This window comes from Panthera uncia (assembly GCF_023721935.1).
Source record: "Panthera uncia isolate 11264 chromosome A1 unlocalized genomic scaffold, Puncia_PCG_1.0 HiC_scaffold_16, whole genome shotgun sequence".
NCBI lineage: Eukaryota > Metazoa > Chordata > Mammalia > Carnivora > Felidae > Panthera > Panthera uncia.
Genome location: NW_026057576.1, coordinates 75,957,697 through 75,974,887, shown reverse-complemented (window position 1 = coordinate 75,974,887; position 17,191 = coordinate 75,957,697). Strand labels below are relative to the sequence as shown.

The 17,191-nt window shown below is 39.1% G+C and overlaps 1 protein-coding gene across 1 annotated transcript in view; it reads right to left on the bottom strand.

The window, feature by feature from the left end:
• Nucleotides 1-17,191, bottom strand: part of MYO16 (myosin XVI) — a 458,605-nt gene that overhangs the window by 294,734 nt on the left and 146,680 nt on the right. Inside the window, exons 10-11 of the mRNA XM_049647209.1 lie at nucleotides 16,450-16,560; nucleotides 7,222-7,287 (exon numbers count right to left, since the gene is read on the bottom strand). Of these exons, the coding sequence (XP_049503166.1) occupies nucleotides 7,222-7,287; nucleotides 16,450-16,560 (177 nt within the window). The remainder of the gene's footprint in view (nucleotides 1-7,221; nucleotides 7,288-16,449; nucleotides 16,561-17,191) is intronic.

Here is a 17,191-nt window from a genome sequence, read left to right as displayed (position 1 = left end):
AGGTCACTATCTCTCAGTTGTGAATTCGAGCCCTGCATTGGGCTCTGTACTGACACCTTAGCAGAACCTGCTTGGAACTCCCTCTCCCTCTATCTTCTCACCCCCCCCCCCCAAATAAATAAATAAACATTCAAAACAATAATCATAATAATAACAGTAATAATGGCTTACACTTGATGTGTGCTTGCTACTGTTCTAAGCACTTCATACTTATTCATCTAATTCTTGTAGAAATTACAAGTGGGGTATGAGAATCCTCTCCCTTTTTACAGGTGAGGAAACTGAAGCAAAGAAGTTAGCGACTGGTGCAAGGTCACATGTCTAATTAGCGGTGGGGTTGGTTTCAAAAGGAAGTTTTCGCCAGCACTAGAAAAATGCATCTGCAGTACTGAGGGTTGTTGTTGCTAACTGGAACAGTGATTTAGCAACAACTTCTAAACTGAAGAAGGTAGGCTTGACCGCGAATCTCTCTGAAGAAACTCTTGCACGTCGGCAAAAAAGCACACACAAAACAGTTGTTAGCACTCTTTGTAAGAGCAGAAAACATGGCAATAATTAAAAATTGGTATAGGGTTTAATGGATGAATATAAGTGATTGTGTTTTAATATGATAAAATACTATAGGACATTGAGAATAAATTATCTAGGTCTAAAACTATCAATATAAAATATTTTTGAAAGCACAGTGGCTAATGAAAATTTTCTTTCTTTCTTTCTTCCTTTCTTTTTTTTTTTTTGGTAAATGGATATGGTTTGATGGTTTGTATGTCCTCTGAATGAATTAAAACAGAAAATAATGAAAAAAATAAAAAATGAAAAATGAAACAGAAAAAAATGGTATATGCAGTTTTTTCTTGCCTGTGTACAGTAGGACCCCCCTTATCCACCAGTTATATGTTCCAGGACCCCCAGGGGACACCAAAAACCACAGAGAATACCAAACCCTATATACACTTTTTTTTTCCTCTATGGACAGAACTATGATAAGGTTTAATGTATAAATTAGGCACAGTAAGATTACCAACAACAACTAAGAACGAAATGGAACACTTATAACAATATGCTATAATAAAAGTTGGTGGGCGCCTGGATAGCTCAGTCAGTTAAGCTTCCAAGTTTGACTGAGGTCATGATCTTGCAGTTCGTGGGTTCAAGCCCCGTGTAGGGCTCTGTGCTGACATCTCAGAGCCTGGAGCCTGTTCTGGGTTCTGTGTCTCCCTCTCTGCCCCTCTCCCACTCCTGCTCTCTCTCTCTCTCTCTCTCTCAAAATAAACATTTAAAAATTTTAAATAAATAAATAAATAAATAAATAAATAAATAAATGTTGTATGAGTATGGTCCCTCTCTCAAAATAACTTCTTATCTTGTACTCACGCTTCTTCTTGCGATGATGAGAGATGATCAAATGCCTATGTGATGAGACAAACTGCAGTGAGTATCGCAGGCACGTGATGTAGCATGAGGCCACTACTGACTTTCTTTTTTTTTTTTTTAATTTTTTAATATGTTTTTATTTACTTTTGAAGGAGAAAGAGAGAGAGACAGAGCATGAGTGGGGGAGGAGCAGAGAGAGAGGGAGACACAGAATGGGAAGCAGGCTCCAACCTCTGAGCTGTCAGCACAGAGCCTGACGTGGGGCTCGAACCCAGGAACTGCGAGATCGTGACCTGAGCCCAAGTCGGACGCCCAACCGACTGAGCCACCCGGGCGCCCAAGGCCACTACTGACTTTCTGATGCTACATTAGAAGGAAGATCAGTCCCTGGCTGACCGTGGGTAAGTGAGACCATGGAAAGTGAAAGCTCAGATAAGAGGGGGTGATTATATGTGTTTACGTATAAAGATTAGATGAAAGGATAATAGTTTCAGGGAAGTGGTTGTCATTGCTCATGAAAAGGAATTTGCCTCTGTTGATAGCACACCACACCATCTGATCTAAGACACCATATAATTAAAACATAGCTTTATTTTCTGTACTGCACAGAAAATAAACGTTACAGTTAAACCAAGGCACGATGTGTTCTTACCACTTCTTTATAGCTGCATCCCAATCTCAGGAGAGCATTTGAACAAATACGACTTCTTTATTTGAAACAGTTTTGAAATTTTTGTATTTTTGGTTATTCCAGAATTTCAAATGGCTATCAAAATAGTTGATGATAGCGATGTATACACTAAAACTCATAAACTGACCAGGGAGTATTAGCCTAGCTGTGTTTTCTTGTAGGACAAATATCTGTTCTTTTTGAACATTTGTACTAACACCATTTCACATCCCAAGTCCAACATTGGCTTGATCAAACTCTAACAGAATGCTTCCAAACTCAATCTGTAAAATCTTGCTGAGAATTTCATTAAATGTTACAAACATGGCCAGACAGAAGAGAGCCAGGAGCATATATGACTCCTACGCCATTTCTTCAAACTACTTAGTGTCACATCTTCTATTTAGGCAAAGTTTTACCAGGCATTAAAGGCGTAATGGATCTTGGGTATCTAAGTTTTTTCATGATTAACTAATAACCTTTCTCAGATCTCTTTTCTTATAAGCCTTCTCCTTTCCATGCAGTGTTAGAGTTTACATTGTAGAATACTCCACCGCTACCACCTGGTAAGACTTAGCTTGATGCTGATTCTATGCTTTATATGTAATGTCAGTACAAAATAATAATGTCAATAATAATAATGCCAATAATTTAATAATAATATTAAATAGATAATAATTAATTCTATTTTTTCCTAGTGAAGCTTGAAGATTTTCACTGACACGGTTCTCGTTTTCTGACAAGCCATGTAACCTTTAGATTGGCTACCATTGCCTTCAGCATTATTAACATTATTGTGTATTCTCATGTGGTCCAGCAAATATCATCAGCGTCAGCCACTCTCTTTCGCGCGTGCCTTCTCTCTCCGCTTCACCTCATTCTCTCCCCGTCTGCATCATCTGGAAACCAGAGGATTCTGGTCGGCGGAAATTTTAAGTGCTCTGTTGTAGCTCATGGGGGACATGGCATCACGTCAGCCTCACTCATGGGTACCTCCCTGTGCTGGACTCTCTAGTTCCAATAAATAAGGTCTTTCTTTTTTAAAGAAGCTTCCCTCCCTCTTTCCACCACACACGACCCCTCTCAATAAACTGCTGGGAGACTGCAGAATCCTGCCCCATTCGGATGTTTGAAGCCAACCACGCAGTCCCACAGCAGATGAAAGGGCCAGGCCCAGGCCCCCCAGCTGTCCGTGGAACCTTCCTGACGTCAACAGCGTGACTCACAGGGGCTCTCGGCGTCACAGTATGGTATGAATAGGTCACTCTACTTGTGTGAGTGGGTTACCTACTCATTGTCTACATATCTATATATAGATGACATATTCTGAAAAAAAGGTGTTTTACAAAGGAGCACATATAATAATTACAAAATTGCCTGAGGGCTTGGCATTTGTGCTGAGAGAAGAGTCTGTCACGCATTTTGCTCTGGGGTTAGGTGACGTGGATTTAAATTCTGTCCCTACCATCGTGGAAGGCTTTAGAAAATTTGCTAAATCCACATGAGGCTTTTATCACCTCCAAATGGAAATAATAATTCTTATACTGATTGCGTTGTCTTTTGTGATTATGTGACGACATATGTGATGACTTTTGCAGCAGGCCTGCCACGTGATGAGCCCTAGACAGCACCAGGTCTCTTTCCAGCCCCACTCATCCAGAGCCAATGAGCTCTGCTCAGTCCCTCCAGCTCCGCGCCAAACTCGAACATGCAATGGGAATATTAGGAGACCAACGGTAATCAGAATCTGAAAGCTAATGAAGCCCTAAGCCAGGCATCCCACACTAATGCCACTTTACACAGCGGGACAGCTTAATCTCACTGCCAGTAGCAGCTGAAAAGAAAACGGGTACGATCATTTTTGTGCCCTCGTGTACGCAAAACCATAATTTTGAGAGATAATCTCCAGGTAGTTTATCTGGAATGGTATCATCATTTCGTACACGGGAGATGTCCAGGTGATAGATCTTTGGTTTATGAAGTCCATGGTAAAGGTAATGGTGAGGAATACCTGAGAAAAGCCTGATGTTGTTGCTTGAGGGGATAATTGTGTATCTGTTGCTGACGTGTTCCCCCTCAGGACGTTCACTTGTTCGCTGGTTTCCGCAATGATACAAACACCAAGATGTTCATCCTTTCTGATTACTACCTCGACAATGTGTTAGATCTGGTTCTTTAGTGGCCGCCATCTGTCTCGTCACTGTTGTCTCTCCATCCCTCCTCCCTCCTGTTCCTCCTCCCCCTTTAACTCTCCTCCTTCTTCATTGCCTTCTATTATTTTTCTACTTCATTCCTTTTTAAAAATGTTTATCATTTTGAGAGAGAGGGAGAGAGCACAAGCAGGGGAGGATCAGAGAGGAAGGGAAAGAGAGAATCCCAAGCAGGTTCCTCATGGTCAGAGAGCTTGCCACGGGGCTCAAACTCACAAACCATGAGGTTATAACCTGAGCCAAAATCAAGAGTTGCTTAACCAACTGAGCCACCCAGGTGCCCCTCCACCTCATTCTTAAATGTGGTGTGAGTCTTAGAAATCTTACAAAATGAAATACTCATGTGAATTATTCCTAATCTTGCATCCGATGTCAAATCTCAACATTATTTCAATTTAACCTCCAAAAACTTCACATATTCACCTGAATCTGGTTTTTCCTCAAAAATTTTTCTTTTCTTTCATGTTCTTTTTTGTTATGCATCCTCCTAGACCCACAAATTAAAAACCTGTGTCTCCAACAGATGCCCTTCTCTTTATTTTTTCCTCAAGCTTTTTATCAGTGCATATTTTACCTAAACATATTTATTTTCCTCTTACTTTCTATGCCAGCGTCTGTTGGAAATGATAGATATAAAGGATAATACATACAAGTTATATGTTGCATTCACCATTTTAAGTTTTAATGAACTGTTCCTGCAAAAATCTCAATATATCATATCTTGTTCCTACAACAATATAGAAATATGTTTCTTGATGTGTCTCTCCTTTCTCTATTAATGTGTATTTCTGAAAGAACTGAAAATACAGCATGATATTTGAGGGTGTAAAACTGCCACACTATTAACACCCTAAAAACAAACAAACCACAGTCACAGGTTTGTTTCATTTGAGATACACTATATATTATAACATGATAAGTAATGCCATACTAAAATAATTTATTATGTTAAATTTTCCCTAATACTTACAATTTGACCTCTAGGTCTATAGAAGCATTTAAATAAAATATATATATGTATATATATATATTTTTTTTTTAATTTTTTTTTAACGTTTTTTTTATTTTTTATTTTTGAGACAGAGAGAGACAGAGCATGAATGCAGGAGGGGCAGAGAGAGAGGGAGACACAGAATCGGAAACAGGCTCCAGGCTCTGAGCCATCAGCCCAGAGCCCGACACGGGGCTCGAACTCACGGAGTGCGAGATCGTGACCTGAGCTGAAGTTGGACGCTTAACCGACTGAGCCACCCAGGCGCCCCTATATGTATATATTTTATTCAATTAGTTAAAACTAGCTTTTGTCTCACCAGAAGATTCTTACTGAGTCTAAGATCAAATGTAAAAACATAAATATAAGCCAGGAACAACACACTAAGTGTCAACTTTAAATAGCAGGGGTTCTCTCTCTCTCTCTCTCTTAAATTGAATAATAATGAACTTATGAAATACCAAAGATGAAGAATTCTGTAAAGCTTGTGTAAGGCAAAATAAAAAGCCCCAAATACTTATAAAAGGCAAAAGGTCAAAATATAATGTTATAACTTAAAACAACTATCCAAATTAAACTCCAAGAACTTAGAAAGGAGACAACAAAAATAAAGAAGCAGAAATCAATTATATAGAGAATAAATATACACTAGAAAAAAATTAAAAGTCAAGAGATGCTTTTCTTTGAAAAGAGTAATACAATCAATAAATTCCTAGCAAATGGATTTTAAAAAGTCAGAGAAGGCCCAAATTACCAACATATGGAATAAAAGTAAATCACTCAAATTCTACACACATTAAAAAAATAGGATCATGAATAATTATATGCCAAAGACTTTTGAAGATTAAATGTAAGAAACAGAATCCTTGAAAAACAAAATTACTAAAAACTGACGTCAAAAGAAATAAAAATATGAGTAGTCCATATGTCTATCTAATAATCACAGGTTAATGTTTCTTCTCTGGCAGAACTGCTGATCCCTCTTGTCCTGGGCTATCATGCGCCCACACAGTCAGACTGCCCAGGGTTAAGGCTGGGATTGGGCCGAGTGGAATAAGGACAGTAGGCAAGGGGCAGTGGTTTCAAAGCAACAGTGGAAGGGACTTTGGGAAGAAGGGTGGAGGTTGGAGTAGTTAGGGTGCACTCTTTCTCAGGAGGTGTTTCTGTAAGAATTCTTCAATGATTCCTTGGGAGCTTCAAGAAGGTGATGTCTCTATCCCTTCCCCTCTCCCTCTCCCTCTTCTCTACACTTCCTCTTGCCACCTCCCTCTCCAACTTCTCTGAGCATGTCCCTGTTTCAAGAACCTGTGTCTACTCCTCTCTCCTGTTTGTTATGTTCCTGCTCCCTACGAGGGATTCTGCTTTAAGTGGAAACAGCCTTGTGAACAAAAGAGAGAGAGAGAGAGAGAGAGCGCTTGCACAATGATATTTTTGATCTCTTACTACTCAAAAATCATACTGTTTTCAGTTGCCTGGAATAATTTTCCAAAAGCAATTGCTCTTTTAATTTTGAAAGTCTCATAATTTAAAGTGGAAAGTCATTTGGAAAAATGTATAAATGCAATAATATCCTTTCTTATTCTCATGGTTCTAACATCATAGAACTTTTCTGAAAGAGGTCATGATGCTAAAATAAATACTTTACACCAACTGACCTTGAATTAGTCAGGAAGGAATGGAAAACAGAGTAACGCATTATTTAATTTTAGAAGTCTGTCTAGTGACTACAATTATAGGAAAATTACACATTATAAGTGCAAAGGAATCTTTTGATAAAAATAACATCCCATTCCATTTTTGTCTCAGGACAGATTAAAGTCACTATTATGCAAATATTCAGTTTAGAGTTTTCTGAGAAGTTTCTGACTTTACTTATTGTTTGCAGGTTTCTTCTCAATCGATCATTTGATACGGATAGGTACGTCTAGTGGGTGTTACCCTACATTATTAAATGGCATCCAAAATTTTATACTCACCATGGTGGAATAAATTGGAAGCTCTTTGAATGGGTTAACAAGCAAGAGGATGTCTCCAATAAAAGTCTGTTAATAGAAAAGGATACAAGTGGTCAGTGGACTATATAAATAGGACACTTAAAATTAAAAATTATAGAATTTTTTAATCATTGTGCAAAATACAGAGAACAAATAAAAGCCGTATTTTAACATTTTGTGATCCTATGGAGAGTTTGTAAATAAAGAAACACAAAAATATAATTCAAATAAAATAAAATTGATAGGCTTGTTCCACCGACCACATAACAACTCAAATAACTGGATTCTAAGAATTTCTTTTCTTAAAGGGGCTTTGTGAGAATCAGAGTGAATAAAAAATATAACATTAAAACACATGGCAAAAAATGCTGAAGGTAATAAAGTAATGAGTTCTATGCTGCTGCAGAACAATAATAAGATGCATAACGCAAATTTAAAGTACAAAAAAGCAAATATAAATACTTTTGCGATTAAAAAAGGACAAGTAATGAGATATAAAGGCACAAAGAACAGATGGAATAAATAGAAACCAAATAATAAAATGACAGATTTAAACCCCAAAACATCAGTAATTACATCAAATGCAAAACTACTGAATACTCTAATTAAACGACAAAGATTATGAACTGGATTAAAGTACTTTAAATATATAGATTAAGAAAATTAGAAAGTAAAAAGATAAAACAAGATACACCTGCAAACAATAATAACAAAAATGTGATTTAGCAATACTCAATTCATGAAAAAATAAATAAAAGTGATGAAAAGGGACATTGCACAATGATAACATGTTAAACCAATCAGGAATATATGGCAATTTAAAATTTCTATGAGACTAAAATTTAGCACAAAATGCATGAAGCAAAAACAGCTGTAAGGAGAAAAATTCAACACAGTAGTGGGGATTTGTAACAATTTGGTTTAGTAACTCATGGAATAAGCAGACAGAATGTTGAAATAATTACCACATTGACTGACTTATACACAACACTGTTAGCAAACAACTGCAGAATATACATTCTTTGAAATTGATCACAGACCAGTTCCATTGTATTTAAAGGACTTGAATCACACAGAGTGTGATTATGGCAGAAATAAGACAGAGATTATCAACCGATATCTAGAAAATTACAAAATGTCTAGGAATTATACAATACATCTGCAAATAACCTATGAGCCTAAAAAGGAGCTACAACAAAAATGAGAAAATATTTTGGTTATCTCCTAATTTGTGAGATGCAACTGAAGGTATATTTAGTATGGAAATTATTGCCTGATATGATATTTATAATGCTAGAAAAGAAGAAAAGCTGGTAATTAATGATCTAATTGTCCTTTTCAAGGAGCACATCCGATCACATCAAATTATACAGAAATAAATAATCAGTATAACAGTAGAAATTAAAAGAATAGAAACAAAAGTCAGAAGGTGGCCTTTTGAACAATGTAATGAAATGGTGAGTACCCTAACAAGACTTTGGAAACAAGAGAAAATGCATAAGCTACTAGTATCCAAAATATGACATTACTACAGACAGTATAGACATGAAAACAGATGAAGAGATATTAGGAATCATACTTTAGTCACTGTGGTTGGATATTTAGATAATGTAATAATGTGACAACAATCCACCATCTTACCAAAACGAACACAAGAAGATACAGAATGTCTCACGACTTTGTTTTTCTGAAAAAGAACTTTGAATCTCTAAGAAACCTTTGCACCAAGAAAATTTAAACTTCACTGGTGAATTCTTCCCAACATCAATGAACAAGATAAATGTTACACAAATTATTTTATTTTTTTTTTTAATTTTTTTTTCAATGTTTTTTATTTATTTTTGGGACAGAGAGAGACAAAGCATGAACGGGGGAGGGGCAGAGAGAGAGGGAGACACAGAATCGGAAACAGGCTCCAGGCTCCGAGCCATCAGCCCAGAGCCCGACGCGGGGCTCGAACTCACGGACTGCGAGATCGTGACCTGGCTGAAGTCGGACGCTTAACCGACTGCGCCACCCAGGCACCCCCACAAATTATTTTAGAATATAACAGAAAAGGAACGCCGTTACATTTTAAGAGGCCTGCATAAACTTGGTATTACACACCTAACTCGTATATTCAAAGAAAGAAAAGTTATAGGTTTCTCTCTTTCGTTAAGTACGTGCAAAAATCGTGAACAAAATATTGACAATTTAAATCCAGTAATACATTCAGCAGATAATCTGTTTCAACCAAGTAGGCTTTATTCTAGTAATGCAAGGTTGGCTTCATATTAGAAAACCAACTGTTACAATTTATAATGCTAAAGAGTAGGGATGCCTGGGTGGCTCAGTCAGTTGGGCAGCTGAATTCAGCTCGGGTCATGATCTCACAGTCTGAGTTTGAGCCTTGCATCGGGCTCTGTGCTGACAGCTTGGAGCCTGGAGCTTGCTTCAGATTCTGTGTCTCCCTCTCTCTCTGACCCTCCCCTGCTTATTCTCTGTCTCTTTCTTAAAAAATAATACATACTAAAAAAAATTTTCCAATACTAAAGAGTAAAGAATAAAAGCCATATGATCATCTCAATAAATGTCAGAAAACATTTAATAGTATTTGATGCCCACTCCTGACTGAAAATAATAATAACTTTGAAAAGTATTAATATAAGGAAGTTAATCAAATAACATTCAACTAGATCTATGGCAGGGTTACTGCAAACAACGTGCTTAATGATAAAACATTGAAAGCTTTGCCCTGGGATCCAAAACGAGGTAGGGATGCCTAATGTTGTTACTTCCAGTCATCTTTCTATTAAGAGTACCATCCGATGAAATAAAATAAGAAAAGAAAGTAAGGACGCTATCAAGATTTAAAAGAAAAAAATAAAAACCATTATCTACATACCATATAACGGTATGTGCTGAAAATCCCAAAGAATCTCCATATAAATCCATGTTTACATATGAATTTAGCAAGATTGGCAGATAAAATATGCATATTACAATTGAATTATATCTCCATATTTGTCATAAACAATAAGAAAATGAAATTCCCTTGTTATTTTCAATAAGAAAATAACATTTATTATAGCATTATAGCATTATAGCATCAAAACTTGAAAAATGCCCAGAAACAGATAATATAAAGGGTCAAGAGTTCTACACCAAAAATTTAAAAATGTTCCAGAGAAATGAAACACAACCAAAAGAGGGATATTAACCTTCCATGATATATAGAAGAATTCCATGTGTTAAGATCTATCATACTGCCATAGTGATTAAGATCTTTCAGTCCTGGTTTAGACACAAATGGATCCATCCATACAACAGAATATGGATTCTCCTCCCATGGTCATCTTGTTATGGCAGTGGGGAAACACTACTCTGGACACTTCTCTTGCACCACTGTGAAATCACTTCCACCCTAGTAACATACCTTAAATGTTAAAGTTAAAACAATCAAACTGCCATAAGAAATACAGGAAACTAGCCTCAGCCAAATTTTATGACCAAGGCCAAATTTTCTTAAGTGGGACACAAAAAACACTCAACGTAAAGAATTTTGTGAAAATTGCAAACTTCTATTCTACACACCTATTCTACAGACCTATTCGCAGACGAAAATGGAAGCCGCCAACTGGGAGAAAATGCTCACAACATGTACATCTAACAGAGAAAGAATATTCTGAATGTATACAAATTCCTACATATTGATAAGGAAAAGTAACACGACCCATTCATTTTTAAATGCCAGTATAACTGAACGGTCATGTCCTGAGCCAAAATGGCCAAGTGAGCAACACACACCTACAGGTCACCATCATCAGGGAGTGGGAAGATGTGAGCTCAAACCACAATGAGATAGCAGACACCTGCCAAGATGGCCGGAATCCGTAAAAACTAACAGTACAACAGATAAGACTGAGTATGCTGTGGGTGGGCAGGGTGTGGAATCCTGAGCTGTGTGGTGGGTAAGCACTCTGAAAAAGTATTTGGGTGTGTCTACGAGGATGAATGTCCCTGTGATGCTGCCATTCCCGTGCTGGGTTAACGCCCTGCGAACAAAGCTCTACGTGGCCCCCATAGAAATACGTACTCATATTCGCACATTGCCAAAAAGGGCATCAGGATGGTTTCTAACAGTATGATCCACCCAAGTCACATAATTGTAATGGTATATTTCGAAACCAAAAAGTGGAGACAACTCAAGGGTTCCTCAACCGTAGAGTAAATACATAAATTAGGATATATTCATACAGCAGCTTATTTTACAGAAAAATGGGTAGCTATTGCTGCCAGCAACAAGATAGATGATTATCGGAAATATAACAATGAATGAAAGTTGACAGAGGCAGAAGAGAACACCCTGGATGATTCCCTTTAGAGAAAGAGAGAAAAAAAATACAAAATGAATCTGTAGCTACATATACGCCGAAATCTTTTTTTTTTTAATTTTTTTAACGTTTATTTACTCTTGAGAGAGAGAGACAGAGCGTGAGCGGGGGAGGGGAAGAGAGACAGAGGGAGACACAGAATCTGAAGCAGGCTCCAGGCTCCGAGCTGTCAGCACAGAGCCCGACGAGGGGCTCGAACTCACAAACCGTGAGATCATGACTTGAGCCGATGTCAGACGCTTAACCAACTGAGCCACCCAGGAGCCCTGATACACACTAAAACCTTTTTAATGATTAGGGTCAACTGGGGAAGGTGCTGCTTATATTTCATTTCTTTATGAAGCTGCTGGTTACTTGAGCCTGTTCACCAGCTGAAAATTCATGATGCCATACACCCGTCACAAGTTGTGCCCTATTCTCTCTACGTGCTGTGATGCAATCCAACATTGACTTAGAAGGTTTGGCCACTGTGTTACAGCCACGTACAGGAGAAAAGAAAAGGGCAATGATTGCCCCAAAGGGGAAGCTTTACAGTGAAGTATCTGAAAATTGCTCAGAAAAATGAAGAATAAGAGATCGAGGGAGAATTGGGAAATGTGCTAGGGAAGGAAAAATGAGGAACTAAAAAAAAATCAAAACACTTCTAAGTTGCATTTTTCTGTTGATATATAATTTTTACTTTGGTCTGATTATTGAAAGCATTTGAGACTGCCTTTGCAAATATATTTTGTGATAAACAAAAACATTGTTCAGAAAAATGTGATCTGAATGTCAGCGATAGATTCCCAGAGTATGAGCTTGTATAAACCTATGCCATATTCTCAAGAGGCTCTGTTGATGGAAGGGAACGTTATAAAATGTTTTTTTTAATTTAGAAACCTACAGATTTCCTTTACCTCACCTTTCTAAAATATCACTTTTTTTTTTTTAAGAGAAAGAATGTGAGCAGGGGAGAGGGGCAGAGGGAGAAGAGAAGAGAGAATCTAAAGCAGGGTCCAGGCTCAGCACAGAGCCCAACAGGGGCTTGATCCCATAACCTTGGGATCACGGCCTGAGCTGAAATCGAGAGTCGGATGCTCAACCTACTGAGCCACACAGGTGTCCCTTACTTTTTTTTTTTAATAGCTCACTTCTAGTGCACCTGAGTGGCTCAGTTGGATAAGCGTCCAACTTCGGCTCAGGTCATGATCTCATGGTTTGTGGGTTCGAGTCCCGCGTCGGGCTCTGTGCTGACAGCTCAGAGTCTGGTTCCTGCTTCAGATTCTGTGTCTCCCTCTCTCTCTGCCCTTCCCCTGGCTCATGCTCTGTCTCTGTCTGTCTCAAAAATAAATAAAACATTAAAATAATAAAAAAATAAATAGGTCACTTCTATTAAGTGTTCACAAGGGTCTATAATAGATTGAGTGGAGGGACATGGAACGACACGGTAGGTACTGCATATGGTGGGTGAGGCTTCAGATATAGGCTAGGGGGCAGTGCCAGCTTGGGGAAAACGAGTCTGTCTACAGAATTTCCAATGTTCTCCAAGCTAGACAGACTTCAACTTCTGACACAAGCTAGCCTCTTGAGCTGCTCTTAACAAAAAAAAACCTGCTACATCCCACGGGGTTGCCTAGAGGGGAATGTTCAGTCAGTGGCTCAGGTGAGCCAGGCCGCCTACCTGGCTAACCAGATATTATAGGAGCCTGTGTTTATTTTGTGGGGTTCTTTCATTATGAGTCTTGAGTCCTACCAGTGTGTTTATAAAAAGAATAAAGAGAATATTTCTTCCATGTTTATCTGCCATCCACAAAGAAATATGATTGCACAGTCTATTCTCTCTGTTCCAGTTGACCGTAATCATTCAGAGAATGAAATGCCTTTATTCTCTGCATTTCCTAGCAAGCAAACACCTCATCTCTTGCAATTAATTTTGTTTGGTGGTTTGGGCACGTCCTACTGCTACGGGCTATATGGAAACTTCCCAATCTGATATCCAAATGGAATGCCATGCACTTAGTTAAAAGAGTCAGTTACGTTTGCTCCTGGGTTTTGGCACACACATTCACACACACACACACACAAAAGACAAAGAAAGAGAGAAAAAAAGAAAGAAAGAAAGAAAGAAAGAAAGAAAGAAAGAAGAAAAGAGAAACCTACAGATTGTTTTGAAAGATCACCTTATATAACCAGTCAGACTACAGCAAAAAGAGGAAACTCCTGGTTAAACAATTAATTCTGCTGACATGTGTTATGTTGGCACTGATGGGCCAGTGGTAGCAGTGGGGGTCCATTCTGCATATATTTTGAAAGGAAGGTTGCTAAGATTTGCATTGAAAACGTGACTTGGGACATGGAAGAAAGACTAGTACCAACACCGAAACTAGGCACTTTGGGCTGAAAGCTGGAGGAGGAATAAAAGGGGCAGGGAGGGGGGAGGCATGCAGGGAGCGTGGTGGGGGGGTGTGCGGGGGGGGGGGGGGGGGGGGGGGGGGGGGGGGGGGGAGGTCACATGACCAACTCTGAATACAACATCCGCTGAAACCAGGGTTTCTGTATTTGTGGCAAGGAAACTTCCATTTCCAATTCATCATGGACTGATACTTTTGTAAAACGTAATAAAAATGAATTCCTGTAAATGTAACATTGGAAAAGACAAAGACATACAAAGCACAAGCCTGGATTCTTTTCAGATTCAACAGAAGGAAATGAAACCATCAAATTGCCAAAAGAGGTTCTAAATGCTTACTCTCCCTGCAGAACGGTAATAAAAAGCTCATACACCCAATGGTTCACAGGATACTTTGAAAATCACTTGTTATTATTCAATCAATAATGTTGAAATTGCTTGTCTACCCATTAAAGGAGAGTTCCAATAACATAACTTAGAGCACTCATCACAAAATTGATCCCAGACGATTTAGCTCTTCAATATTTCAGGTATGGAAAGGAAGAAAATCACGTCTCACACGGTGGCAAATTTATATTTTATGTGAGCTTGAACAAAGCAGGGAATATTAATTCTGATGGTCCAGAGAGAAAGAGAAACCCAGTGAGCAGAGAGAGTCTAAGAAGAGGGTCCCGTGTCGGGAGGAGCTGATAAACAGCAGGAAATACCTGTCACTTGCGATTGTAAAGTGCTTGACCAGGCCTCACGGTAAGTAAAATCAGCATGGGTCCTATTCTCACTGAGCCAGAGCCCCGAACAGCACCCAAAGATCAAACAAGGGACCGGTAAGGTATAAAATCACAAGCAGTCACAAGAAAGATCCATCACAACTTTATCTGGGGAGGTTTCCTTGAAGACTGAAGAACTTTTGAGGGGGAGTTTGTGAAGCTAAGTGTTTATTTCATGGGGTAGAAAGAGAAACTTAGGGGAAAGCAAAACAGGCCGAGAAAAATCCTGGTGTAGACAGGAAGGCAGCTGCCGGAGGCCGAGAGCATCAACGCTTAGTGTCCGGGGGCCGGATCGTGAATGAAGATTGTGGCTGTCCTCCCATGAAAAACGAGAAGCCACAGAGAAGTCAAAGAACGGGGGTTTCAAGATTACACTGGTTCATTACAAAAATTACTCTAGCTCCTTGTGAGGTCAGGTGGAGAGGGAACAAGTTTGTCTCTGGACGGCTGGGAGGCGGTTGGGGAAGAGAGGACAGTGGACTTGATGAGAACGGTGACCGCCAAGAAGTAGACTAAGTGGGTATCGGGGAGACAGAGGCACTTGAGAAGCATGAAGGAAACACAGAAATCCAAAACAGTTCAAGCAATGGTCTTCTGGCAATATAATTAAGAAGTCAAAAGGAGGAAGTTGTGGTAGAAGAGAAGAAATCAGCACAATGCTAGAAAAGGTGAGGGAACAGAATAACAACAATACACAAATCACAAGAGTAACAGGGGCCAAGGTCATCAGGTTTCCCCACTTTATGCCAATGACGTAATTCCCTTCATTTTGATAGAAACATTTAATTTTACGTGTATTTGCAGAGGCGGCCAATTCATCCAAGCGTTAAGAGGCTGTGCTGAATTTGCGTAGGTTAATCAGCACCTGGCGATTTATGACTGGTAAGGAAATCTCAGGCTTCACATTTAGATGAAAATTACTTAATCAATTTCTCGGTAGACCAGGAGAAAAAGGGGGTTATCAAAAAGGGATAGCAGATATGGGCATAATCAGATTTCCCTACAGACATTCTGATTGAATTGCTATGAGTTGAACATAACAAATTCAAGGACAGAGAGAGTCGGACAGAGCCAGAGACTGAGATTACATGGGGTCTAAATTGTTCTGTGCATTGGAAGAAATAACACATATAAACCGGGGCAGAACCACAGCAAATTAATTCTCCATGCCGTTTGTCAACTGTGTCATATATTCATATCCTGTTATCAGAGATGGGCGTATAAAGTATTTACTTTACAGACAAAGCGTTTCCTGATAACTGAGAGGGACAATAGTTTCTCTTTTCACGCACACTGACCTGAGGAGTCAACTCTACTTCCTCAGCTTTCTTTTCCAGATCGGGCAGGCTATGTAGAACACAGGAAACAAACAGCATTTTGATAAGTGACCTGAAGATCCTTCTGTTTCTAGCAAGATCTTCTTCCACAGCAAACTTGACAACCGGAAAGCTGTCTACCCACAGGGTATTACCTTTCACTTAACAACTCTGAAATTTGGATCTCTGCTGAACCTGCCTTGGAACTCAATCAGAATGAACCCGAACTCCGAGAAATCCACCTTAAGCTGTCAGCATGCCCAGAGACAACACTAAGCCCTTTACCTGCAATATCTGCAGCACTGAAGGGTAAACACTGGCAGCAAGACAAAGGCAGTGCAAAAGGCAATTTCAAGGGCACTTACATATATCTGATTGTTCCCAAAGCGCTTCTGAATTTCATAAAGCAGGCTGCCATCATTCAGCTCACTGAGAGTTGCTAGGTCATCACTGGGAGCAGGAGGCATCAGCTTGACCTGGGGAAAAACATAAGTGAGATCAATTCTAATTGCTTTCCAATCAACTTTCTTCACAGCTGGATGTCCCAGTTTCAATTACATGTCAAAGGTTTAAAGGCCACGTGAGCCTGAAACCGCTATTAAAAGATGAAATGGTTCACTTCCAAGGAACAAAAAATTCAACAGCCACAGAGAAACGTATTCAGATGAGAATTTCGGTCCTGTGCCCGTGAGTGTGCATGCATGCTCACACACACGCACTGATACGAACACCCCCCGTGTTAACCTTACGTCCCGCAAAGGCATTAGTCTGTCAAAATTATTTCAGCATGTTGATTTTAAATGTAGACACCTGAGTCCTCTGTAAGACAAGCAGCTGAAAAGCTCACATATTTGCAGCGTTTTCCAAAGCTAAAGCAAAAATTTTCATATAACCCTTGTTGGCGTGGTGAAGGAAGCAGTGTGCCTGGAATTTACTTTCTGCATGCATGTAGGAGGAGGCCAGATTTTGAAAGAAGACTCCAGAATCTTGGCTTGGGATCTTTATTCTTTTCAACATTACACTTACAAGGAAAGTAGCTGTGAGATTAAGATAATTCTGCCATCAAGAAAAAAATGCCTCCCTATTCTATTTCATGGAAAGTGACAG